Genomic DNA, 12,419 nt, shown 5'->3' on the forward strand with positions numbered 1-12,419 from the left:
CTTCATAACCTCTCCTATGCTCCTGCCTGCCACTACAAGTCTGAGGCCCTTCCAGACTACACAGACTGCCTTCCCTCCCTTAGCGATGCTGTGGTTTCCAGGCTCACTCTAGTCTGTGCTTGGCCTCTGCACCCATGGGAGAGGAGAGTGATAGTCCCACATGGACCCAGTCAGTGCCTCTCCTGGCCATTCAGTCCAGGCCAAGGAAAGCTCCTTCCCCAGCCAGACCAGACTCTCCCTGCTCCTCTGAGCCCCAAGCTTCCTGTTCCCCCAAGTTCACACTCACAGGAAGTCAGAAACTGCCAACTTGGCTTCAAGTCCCCACAGTGCCTGCTTCTGTTCCCTCTAAAGCCCCGGGGACTGTGAGAGCTTCAGCTGACCCTCTGCTGTGTACCAAACAGGTGAAGAACCCAGAGTTGCTGAGGGCCTGTGCTCACCAGCAGCCAAGCCAGGACCTGGTCCAGGAGAGCCTTCTCCCTCTGAAAAAGGAGAAAAACCTAAGATTAGATGGACAAAGATTTGATTCCAAGCCATGAGAGCTGAAGACCAACCACTCTAACTTCAGGGGAGCTAGCTAGATTAATTCTATGAGGAGATAGACCCTATGATTCAGCAGGGCCTACACCCTGCCCCAACCCACAATTGTGTAGACATACATTATGAATATATCAGGGTCAGTAACTTGGTAAAATGAGAATGATTTAGAATATCCCAGTCTGACTAGTGAAAATACGGCTCCTTTTTTAAGAGCCAGAAAATGTGCCTTCATGCATGATATACTAGCCCATGTAGATCCCAAAAGAACAGGCCCCTCTGAGCATCCAAGTAGTGATAATAGGGTAGCGATTTGATCCCACTCTGCTGTGGAGTCTTGGGGCCAAGAATCTCTCTAACCCTTAGATTTCCCATCTGCACATGAAGATATTATTTATCCCTTGGGTGGCTGAGATGATGGATGAAGTCATATAAGAAAACAAGGTAGCAAAGCATCTGGTGCATACCAGGTGCCCAATAAATATTATGCTCTTTCTTTCCTTCCTAAAGCAAATCCTTTGACTCCAGCCCCAGCTACCATGGAACTGGGGCTTCCCTGAGACCTGAATCTCCCAGGTTTGGGAGAAAGTCTGGTTTTGAGAGGAAGAGATTTCAAATGATTCGCAAAGCCCAGGGTCCTTTCAGCTGCGAACAGAGAAATTGTGTTTCAAGTTTAGCTTTGAGCAAAGATTTCCTGCTCTTGAGAGCATGGGGGCATGGGAAGAGTCCAGTATCCCTGGGGACTGGACTGTGTGTTTCCTCACCAAGGTCAACTTCTACCAGATTTGCCCTCCCCCTGTGCATGCCTGGTGATCTCATCCCTGGTGTGAGGTTATGCAAAGGGTAATGGGTACGTGTGCGCATCCTCCCCCGATGTGGACCTTCACAGCCATCCAAGCATGTCACAGATGAGAGAAGCCTGGGTTGGCAGTCAGGACCCCCGCTTGAAAAATCTGGCATCTGACTCTATGTAACCCAAGGCAAAATTGCTTTTACCAATCCAGAGGCGGGGCTGCATGCCCCAGCTCAGCCTATGGGAAGACCGACTCCAGCCTCACAGTAATATTAGGAAGCTTGCTGATGTCAGGTGAGAACAGCGACCGGAACCAGAGAGCTGCTATTGGCTTGGGCTCCTCAAAGCACGTGGCATTGTGTCCTCCCACTGGCCACTGCATCCAAGGCCAGCGCAAATGGCAGGTGGTAGAGTACTTGGGTCTCTGCAGCGAGTTCCAGAGGAGAGAGACTTCCCAGCCCTCTGACCCCTGCTCCCACCTGGGAGTCAATCCCATGGCCACCACGGTGCCCACTCAGGTGGTCCTGCAGCCAGCGTTGCCTGAGCACATCCAGGCTGGGGCGGACGCTGGCATTTGGCTAAGGCCCCACTCCAGAAGTTAATCATTGGCCTGGTATGAAAAGTCCAGGGCAGTTAACCAGAATCAAGAGAGCCTTGAGCTGCCACCCGACACTCATATCTGTCCCCACCTCCCCTAATCCACTCCTCTTACTCTTCTGAAGAACTGGAGAAACAGAATACCTTTATCTCCACAAGGAAATAAAAAGGTGCCTTGCTGGGGAATTCCCCCACAGAAAAGAAATAACCAAGATAAACAGCTCTATTTCCTTTGGCTCAAGCTAGAGAAGGGCGTCTCTGAGAGCAGGAACAGGGCCAAGGCAGTAAGGGAGCCTGGGAGATGCCTCTCCATGCCCCCTGCTGCTTAGAGCTTCCTTATCTTTATGGGTGCTGGTTACTGCCCAGCACTTGTTAACACCGTTTTCTCCTTTCACACTCTCATTGTCAAGTCCATTCCAAAGTTGAAAGCCTGTCACAGTCCGTGGGAAAGTGGGGACTCCCCTCTTCGCCTCTCTCCTCCTTTAGGCTGCAGTCTGGGTCCAGAGGACAGCTGTGGTCAGGCTGGGCCCTGGGGCCCTCAACCCTCCCCAGCCCTGGGCTATGTCCACAGATGTTACAAGGTCCACACGTGCTGCACCCTCTGAGTGGCCTTACCTTGGATTCTCCATCTTCGTCTGACCGGCCTCAGCAACCAGGATAACAGAGGCCATCACACCTACATTTTTAACCCCAACCCCATAACTGAGTCTCTGGTAAATCGTGGGCAGATCACTCAGCATCTCAAGATCTTGATGTTCTTATCTATGAAATGGTTGTAATTATATCTGTTCTGTCATATTTAAAGGGAACTTATAGAGCTCCAGTGAAATAGTGTAAATGACAATGCTTTGATAAGCAAAGGGGGCTCTACAAATAACAGGAATGAGCATGAGGGATAAGCATCCCACTCTATTTGAGGTGCAATACAGTGCAGTAAGAGAGGCCCAGAGCTTAGACCCTGGGGGTCAGACAAAGCAGGATTCAGGTCTTGCCCACTTCCTCAACTCCCACCCTACCTATCCCCACACTTAATCCTCCTGTGAACGCGAGGAAAGCACTTAACATTTAAGCTTTCATTTCCTCCTTTGTAAAATGTGGATAAGAATGCCCATCTCCTCAGCAACAGCAACAACAACAAAAATAGAATACCCACCTCCTAGGGGCGATATCAAGTTTAAATGAGATAATACAGGTACATTATTTTTTTTATTAGTTTCTGCTTTATAACAAAGTGAATCAGTCAGCTGTTCCCACATCCCTTCCCTCCTGCGTCTCCCTCCCTCCCACCCAGGTACATTATTTAACACAGTGCCTGGAACATGGTACAAGGACCATTCATGGTGGTTATGACCATCATCATCACTTTAATCCTTGCTAGGCTGCCTCTATGCATCTCTACTTACTCATATGACACGCCATAAAATATACCAGCCCCCCTCCACTTCCCAGGGGTGTAGGGAGGGCAGCTGGAACAGAGAGATGGAGCCACTTCTTGGTAGCAACCAATTATCTGGTGAGCTGTTCCTGAGCTGTAACAGATCTTGCCCAGGACCGTGTCCCCCGGATAGGGATACAGAGGAAATGACACATGTGCGTGTCCCTACCCTAAAGGAACTTTGCAGCTTAGTTGAGAAGATGAAAATCTACTTATACCTATTAAGGAACAAAAAAGCATTGTGGATGATGGGACTTTGAACTGCAATGGGAAAGGCGGAGCCATTCATTCTTCCACAGGTTTTAAGTCGGTTACTGGAGATACAAAATGAAACAGGTGTTGCAGGAACTCGGTCAGCTAGTTTTGGTAGACAAAGGAATTTCATCACCTCGTGCTATTATCTTTCAGCAACCACGCAAGAAGGCGGCCTGGGTGGCACAGCCCCACGGGAGCTACCAGCGATGTCGCGCCTCTTCTTCGCCTGCCTGCTGGCTGTCTTCCCAGGTGCGTCGGCCAGGTCCCAGCCCACCCCCATCCCAGACCCAGTTCCCTAGGGGCTCTGAAATCAGGTCTGTCCCCAAGGATATCCCTTGCAAAGCTTGCACTCCCTTGAGGAGTAACCACACAGACAAGGCAGAGAGGCCACATCTGAAAATGGATTGGTGAGCCAGCACTGGAGATGGGGAACAGAAATGGCACTTCCTCATTTGAAGGTCAGGGGTTCTGGTGAAGGGTCTTCACTGGGAATAAAGAAAACAAGACCTTGACCTTGAATGAAGCATCACTATGAGTTGCTTTGTTTTGGGGTTTTGAGGAAATGACTTATCCTTGTGGCTCTTAATATTTTTGTCTGGAAAAAAAAGAAAGTAATCTGTAAAGCTTTTTTGAAAATATAAGGAAATAACAGATAACAAAGGAAATAATGTAGCACCCCACGAAGGTGGTTTAAAAATATATATATATACACACACAAGGGATATCACTAAATAACTTTGCGATTCCATTTTCCTTAAAATGGTTATCATTAATGAATTATGATTAAAATTTAAGAATTGTTTAATAGTTTTGCAATTTAGCAACTGCCTAGCTGTAGCACATGGTAATTAATCCACAGAAGGCACATGTCTTGGGAGGAAACCTTCATGTCCTCGGCGTGGGCTGTCTGGATCCTCTCAGTAGGCTTTACCCTCCTGCAGCCTCGGAAAGCCTCTTTCTCTGTCCCCACAGTGGTCTCCATGAAGAGTCCCATATTCGGTCCTCAGGAGGTAAACAGTGTGGAAGGCAGCTCAGTGTCCATCAAGTGCTACTACCCGGCCACCTCCGTCAACCGGCATACCCGGAAGTACTGGTGCCGGCAGGGAGCCAGGGGCCGCTGCATTACCCTCATCTCCTCAGAGGGCTACGTCTCCAAGGACTATGAGGGCAGAGCCAACCTCACCAACTTCCCAGAGAGCGGCACCTTTGTGATGAACATCAGCCATCTCACTCGGAATGACTCGGGGCTCTACAAGTGTGGTCTGGGCATTAGCAGCCGAGGCCTGTCCTTTGATGTGAGCCTGGAAGTCAGTCTAGGTAAGGATCCAGGTGCCTTAGACTTCTGGGGAAAAGTGAGAGGGAATCATCCCAGGAGCAACAGGAAGGCCTGAGGAAGGATCACCTGAGAGGGCATGGGGAAGGCTATGGGTCCATCTGGAGGAAAGGACTTTGCATAATAGAACATGGAAACGACACAGATGGGACCTACTTGGTGGTGGGGTGCGGGGGCACTTTTCTAGGTCTTCAGGGCCTGAAACATTTCAGGTTTTACTAAGGCTCTAGCTTAGAAGAGCATGAGGAGGACAGCTTCTCTCATTATATTTGTTGCAAGAGGGACAAGAGGTCCATGAGCAGGGGAAGATTCATAGGGATCCTTAAATTCCTGCTATTAGAGCACCCTTCAGATCAAGACCTTGGGTCACCAGAAGGCTTCTTTTAAAATATATTTTCTAACCTGAGATCCATTAGTCCATCAAAACTCTCAGTGTAAATTAAATGATCAGTTCTTGCCCAAAGTCCACAAGATTGGATGTAATAAGTGATACAGGTGTAAGTGTCAAGACAGAATAGAGGAGGGAGAGATTAGTGCCAGCTTGGGAAGCATTCACAGAGGAGGCAGCAGTAAAGTTGGGCCTTGGCAGACATTCTGACAGTGTCCCTCTGGAAAAGAGGGCACACCCAGCCCTCAAGGGGAACATTGAGTAGTCCTGTGTTGCAAGAAAGCAAAATCACAACTTGCCCCCCGCCTCTCATCCTGCAGCTCCTGGGCAGATAAATGGCGTCCACGTCTACACAGCAGACCTGGGCAGAACAGTGACCATCAACTGCCCTTTCAGGGCTGTGAATTCTGAGAAGAGGAAATCTGTGTGCAAGAAGACAGGCCAGAGCTGCATACTAGTCACCGACTCCACTGGGTATGTGAGCCCCAGCTACAGCAACAGAGTACGTCTCACTATTCAGGGTACCAACAAATTAGTGTTTAGCGTTGTCATCAACCGAATCCAGCTCAACGATGCTGGGATGTACGTCTGCCAGGCTGGGGATGATGCCAGCGCCGACAAGAGCAATGCTGACCTCCAAGTGCTGAAGCCCGAGCCTGAGCTGATTTATGGAGACCTGAGGGGCTCGGTCAACTTCGACTGTGACCTGGGCCCCGAGATGGCAAATGTGGCCAAATTTCTGTGCCGGCAAAAAAATGCGGAAGGTTGCAATGTGATCATCAACACGCTGGGGAAGAAGGCTCAGGACTTTGAGGGCAGGATCCTGTTCACTCCCAAGGGTAACGGTTTCTTCAGTGTGCTCATCACAAGCCTGAGGAAAGAGGATGCGGGGCTCTACCTGTGTGGAGCCCACCCTGATGGTCAGCCTCATGAAGGTTGGCCTACCCAGGCTTGGCAACTCTTTGTCAATGAAGGTGAGACCTGAGGGGGCGGGGAGGGAAGAGGTGGGCAGTCTGGCAGGAGAGAGCCTCACTCACTCCCTGTGAATCTATTTAATCTCCATCACTCAGCTGACAATATCTGCTCACTGACGAGCCCTGGATCAGATGTTCTGTGGGCAGCTGTACATGAGCGCTATAAGACATAGCCTCTGCCTTGTGTGATCTCCTAACTCTTCTTCTCTGTTATCAAAGGCCTTTGATGGCCGTCCCTGATCAATAGGAATGAGGGGAGTGAAGCTCCTGATTGAGACCAGACCTGTAGATCGCCTGGGTTTCAGAGAGCCATGGTGAGGACATAACATGGAGTCTCCCTGACCCTCGAGCAGTATGGCACCTCATCCTTCACACTCAGATGGAAGAAGTCTTGACTTATTGGTTGCAAAGCTATCCCAGGAAGGCAATGTCCCAGATTCTAAAATCTCCCCTCCAACATCTCTTAGGGTTATTTGTTATTCAGCAGGTTAAATCCCTGCTCCTTCTCACCCTGGAGCACTCCACACAGAGTTACCCTCATGAGACACAGTGAACCAGTACTTGAAGTTCATGGTCACTGCCCTTGTGATTTTCCTGTAAGGGGCTCACATTCCCTGTACATCATTTCTCCATCTAGCTCGGTCCTCACCACATCCCTCAGCATCTTCAGTCATCTGGGGTTCTTACAGAACCTCAACTTTAGCTTCTTGGAGAGAGGCCATGCTTCTCTTGGACATGGCCCTCAGTCGGGGTGCTCAACAATTAAACTTATCTGTGCTACACAGTGTATATTTTAAATCATACTGTTCTAATACATTTTCTTAATTTGGAGAAAAAAACATCTGGCCATTTTGTGGGACAAGCTAATAAACAGACAAAAACTTACCTAGGGGGAGATTTTGTAAGAAGCCCAAGGAGAAAGGCTAATAGTCTCTCTTTAAACCCCTTCCATTCTCTGCTCAGAATAAGGTGGGGAAGGGATCAAGGTCGCCAGACCAGTGGGGAAGTCTCCTGGAGGCTGGGTGAAGGCTCCAGTACTGGGCTCTGTGACATTAGGAAAATCTTTTTCACTTTCTCAGGAGGATGAGGTGATTGGTCTAAATGTCACTCTCCACCCTGGCTGAGCCCACGGGGAAGAGGCTGCCCAGACCACATTGCTTCTTCCTTCCCACCCCTGTCTGTGCTTCTAGAGACCATGATTCCCCTAAGTCGGTCTGTGGTGAAAGGAGTGGTGGGAAGCTCCGTTGCCGTGTCCTGCGCCTACAACCCGAAGGAAACAGACAGCCTGAAGTACTGGTGTCGCTGGGAAAATACTCAAGATGGCCACTGCCCGCTGCTGGTGCAGAGCGAGGGGATGGTCAAGGAGCAGTACGAGGGCAGGCTCGCACTGTACGAGGAGCCAGGCAATGGCACCTACACCGTCATCCTCAACCAGCTCACCACCCAGGACTCCGGCTTCTACTGGTGTTTGACCGACGGCGATACTCGCTGGAGGTCCACGGTGGAGCTCAAGATTGTGGAAGGTAATTGCTGAACTGGGGCAAAAGGGAAGCAGGCAGCCCCAGGTACCCCTCCAGTCAGCAGCAGCAACACCCCCAACCACTCTGCCTCCCACCTTCCCCCACCTCCATGCTGATGGAGAGAGCCCACCTGCTCATACCTGTATCAAGCACCCGTCCCCACCGTTTGCACCTGTAACAAACCCTTTCCTGCCCCACACTCTTCAAACTACCACACGTAGCACCTCCTGTGATCAAGAGCATCAGCTTCTTTTACAGTATATACGTCATCAGCTGAGTTGAGTATGGCTGTCTTGAGTCTAGGAGAGCAGATAACAACAAGGAAAGCAAACTGAAGTCATTAGCAAGGTCTATGGTCTGTGATAGACTAGAGTGACTCATGGTGGTCACCAATAATCTATTACATAGGCACATAATTACAAGTGCTTTTGTGTTCAGTATAGTGTGTTTATTTACCATGTTGTCCAAAGAGGAAATAGGCTGTGGACAAAGCACCCCCCTAGTCCCCCCATCACTTTTCTGCAGCATCACCAGCGCTGACTTCTGTGCCTATTTCTCCCTCCCTGCTCCAGGAGAACCAAGCCTCAAGGTACCCAAGAATGTCAGGGCTTGGCTGGGAGAGGCCCTCAAGATCTCCTGCCACTTCCCCTGCAAATACTACTCCTACGAGAAGTACTGGTGTAAGTGGAGCAACAGAGGCTGCAAGACCCTGACCAGCCAGGTCGAAGGCCCCAGCCAGGCCTTTGTGAACTGCGACCAGAGGAGCCAGATCGTCTCCCTGAACCTGAACTCCGTCACCAGTGAGGACGAAGGCTGGTACTGGTGCGGAGTGAAGGAGGGCCACCAATACGGAGAGACCGTGGCTGTCTATGTGGCGGTGGAGAAGAGGGTGAAGGGTGAGTCTCCGAGGGCCATGCCCACGTACCCTGGGACCCCACAGAAAGCTGCCTAAGAACATCTCCATCAGGAGTGGCCCCTAGGTTTGGCTATAAGAGGCGGGGGTGGGGGTGGGGTAGATTATGCCCCCACCTGGTCTAATTTAGCCTTCCAGAAAAGGCATCCCAATAAATATACAAACGAATTAAAAATAGTGGATTTGCCATTTAACCTCAGTTTCAAGACAAGTCCCATTGTTGCTCCTTCAGGCCACTTTGAAGCCCTTTCTATACAGAGAGGTCTTCTTCTATATGTAGAAATGTCAAAGTCACTGTTATATGCATCATACTCTGCCAAAGGCTGCTCAAAAGAGGGCCAGATAACCTTCATGTACGAGGCCTGATAAAGAAAATCGGGGCAATATCTTCTAATAAGTTTGCATTTCAAGCCTCTTTTTAAAATATCACATGAAATGTTTTATCCCTAATGAAGGTATTTTTAGTCCCTCCAGAAATCCGATTATGTCAGCATCCAGTTGGTCAGGCTCACTGAGGGAGCCCTAACCAAGCTATCACCAGGGGGCAGCACTATGGCGCCCAGCCCTGTAGTCAAGAGACCCTGGGCAGGGTTTCAAAGCTGTGAAAAATCTCCCTGTCCACAAATGATGGGTCAACCCTTATGCATAGCTGGATCTAATGACACGGAACCTTGTAGATGGAAGTGAATTTGGTATGAATGGGACGGAGATCATCTGTGACAAGCTAGTGAAGACCATCAGTCCTGTTTCTAGTGTCCTTCGAGACCCTATCCTAACAGTCTTGAAATCTCACCCTGACCCTGGGATTCCTAATGAAGTCCCACTCCTCAGACTCCCTAAACTCAAGGACAGAAAGAACCATAATCCAGCCCCCTCTGCTCTCTCCAGGGTCCCAAGATGCCAGTCGAGTGAATGCTGCTCCTGGTGAGGAGGCGATAGAGCCGAGGGCCAGGGAGACTGAGGGCAAAGTCAATCCAGGTCCCAGCCTTTTTGCAGAGGAAAGAGTAGTGAAGGATACTGGAGATCCAGCTGGTGGGAGCGGAGCACCCGAAGGTCCCGGCAGGTGAGGAGGGATTTGGGGCTCCCCACCTGGAGAACATTCTGGAGACCAAGGACCTGAGGTTAGGCCACCAGGCCCAAGGAGGAGAGCCTGTCCGCTTCTTGACAGTGGAGACAGCCCTCACTGCCTCGGTTTGTGCTCTCTGCCCTTCTCCCGCGACCAGTGCAGTGTTCACCATTCAGTTCAATTTCCCAGTCCGGGGATACAGGCAAGGCCCAGTCCTCAGCTTTGTCCTGTCTAGGAGGGCTTCTTAGAAGAACAGAGCTCGGGCGGCTGTATCAGGAGGGCGCAGTGGATTAACCAGGAAGGAAGAACTGGCTGGAGCCAACCGGCCAGCACCTCCTGGGATTCCCAGTGTCCCTTGCAGGGACTAACTTAAATCAATGCTTCCTCCAGCTCTGCAGGACAAGGTGGGAGCTCCAAAGCGGTGGTCTCCACCCTGGTGCCCCTGGCCCTGGTGCTGGCTGCAGGGGCCATAGCGATTGGGGTGCTCAGAGCCCGACACAGGAAGAATGTCGGTGAGTCCCGGGGTGCTCCCTTCCCCCCACCTCCAACCCTCAGCCTCAGTCCTGGCTCAGAGGCGCTGAGGGGAGTTGCCATGATCTGTTCTCTTTTATCAGCTCAAAGGAAGGGTCCAGGAAAGTGAGGTGGGGAATGATAAACCCACACATGCTCAAAACTTACAGTAAGTGCTGTGGCCCAAATGCCATCATCTCTGCTGGAAGTCCATCTTCAATTGCTGGGGGTCTAAGTTCAGATGCGTAGCTGCTAGGAAGAGGGCAGAGTGCTGGGAAACCTGGGCTTCCAGTCTGGTGTGAGGACCAGTCAGCTGTGTGACTCGGGGTGTCCCAGTTTCATACCTCTGGTTTCCTCACGGCTCAAGACAGGGATAGGAATAACCATCTCTGAGAACAAAACAAGGTCCTGGGCATTGCAAGTTTGCAGAGTGATGAAGAAAGGTCAGTGACAGTTGAGTCTAGATTGTCTGTGAAAAGGGATTGGGGAGGAGACTCGGGTCATTTCTATTCTGCCTTGGGTCCTAGTCAGAGACGAGCAACAAAGAACTTGCCCCCCTTCAGCTCTCCTGTGGGGCTCCCTCGGGGACGCCCCGGCTCCCATCTCTACACCAACTCCTCTTTGCCCCCTGACAGACCGGATTTCAATCAGAAGCTACAGGACGGACATAAGCATGTCAGACTTTGAGAACTCCAGGGATTTTGGAGCCCATGACAACATGGGAGCCTCTCCAGACACTCAGGAGACAACTCTTGGAGGAAAAGACGGTACATCCCTCACTCAAGGGAATGCCCAGTCCCTGGGGAACAACAATTAGCCCTGACTCTGCATCTGGGATGGGAATAGGAGGCCAGGGAGGGCTGATCCACCTTCCCCTGCTCTTCACACAGAGTTCGCCACCACTACCGGGGATGCCGTGGAGAAGGAAGAACCCAAGAAGGCGAAAAGGGTGAGAGCAAGGAGGGAGAAGGAGGCCTCACGTGGGTGACAAGGAAATGCAGCATGAGAGACTGCAGTTAGACATCAGGAAAAACCACCTCAGAGTGCGGCTGGTGCCAGAGTGGGGGAGGGGATGTAAACAGTATTTGGAAAGTGCGTCTTTCTGGTTGTGGTGTTGATGTGGCTGAGGCCCAGGCAGGAGGTAAGCTGCGTTTATAGGCTGTAAACTGGCAGGAGGGAGGGAGATGGCGGTGGGGGCGGGGGCAAGGGGAGTGGTTGGCAGGGGATGAGGAAGGCAAATGCATTAAAGATTCAGCCACAGGGTGGGCAGGTCCAATGTCAAACACTGGCAATTAGGCGGGTGCTCTTCCCGGGCCATGGGACCCATAGACTCAGGTCACCACCCTCGCTTGAGGGTTTGCGGGGACCAGCATTTTCTCTGGGCCTGGAAGACATTTGCTCATGGGAGGCACTGATAGTCACTAGAGGCCACTTCCCACCCCAACCAAGTGCCACGTTACTTGAAATCCTGCCTGCCTTTGGGTCACATGTTACCCTCTCCTCGTACTTCCCTGATCCCAAAGCACTAACGCTTGTTATCGTATCTACTCTCCCTGGCGGCAGCAGAGATCCCAGCACTGGGAACAATCAGGGGAATGAGTCAGTCCTGGAGACAGCCTTCCCCTCCAGCCTGGTGTTGTGTCTCTGAACTGGTAGAGAAAGAAAAGTGTAAACCTTGTAGCTGACGCCAGCCTAGGCCACCTTGGCCGTGACCGGGGGCAGGGCTTCCGGGGACGGGCCCAGGCAACAGAGGTGGTTCCACTCCATGTGTTGGAAGGAGGTAGTGAGACAGAGGGAGATATTTTTAGAAGCTGCAACTTTCCATTTCTCAAAATTAGTCCCTCTTGGTGAGCACGGTGGCTGGAATGAGAACAGTGGGTCAACACAGTCTTGGGTTGTTTAGGCCAAGATTATGAACTTAGGATACTTAGCGCATCCCCTCCCTCCGACCCCCACTCTCTAAGCCAATGCCCCAAACACTGACCCCTCTCCTGTTGCCCTCTAGTCATCCAAGGAGGAAGCCGACATGGCCTTCACTGCCTTCCTGATCCAGACCAACAACATGGCCGCCGCCGCCCAGGACGGCCCCAGAGAAGCCTAG

At 51.1% G+C, this 12,419-nt stretch overlaps 1 protein-coding gene across 1 annotated transcript; it reads left to right on the top strand.

The window, feature by feature from the left end:
* Positions 1 to 3,820: 3,820 nt before the first annotated feature.
* Positions 3,821 to 12,419, top strand: PIGR (polymeric immunoglobulin receptor; the record flags this gene model as incomplete). Its single annotated transcript, XM_079723208.1, has 10 exons — positions 3,821 to 3,863; positions 4,587 to 4,931; positions 5,656 to 6,309; positions 7,500 to 7,832; positions 8,402 to 8,725; positions 9,631 to 9,805; positions 10,199 to 10,320; positions 10,954 to 11,085; positions 11,209 to 11,267; positions 12,324 to 12,419. 10 exons carry the CDS (start codon positions 3,821 to 3,823, stop codon positions 12,417 to 12,419), a joined length of 2,283 nt encoding a protein of 760 aa, XP_079579334.1.

Source organism: Hyperoodon ampullatus, assembly GCF_949752795.1.
Source record: "Hyperoodon ampullatus genome assembly, chromosome: 2".
Lineage (NCBI taxonomy): Eukaryota > Metazoa > Chordata > Mammalia > Artiodactyla > Ziphiidae > Hyperoodon > Hyperoodon ampullatus.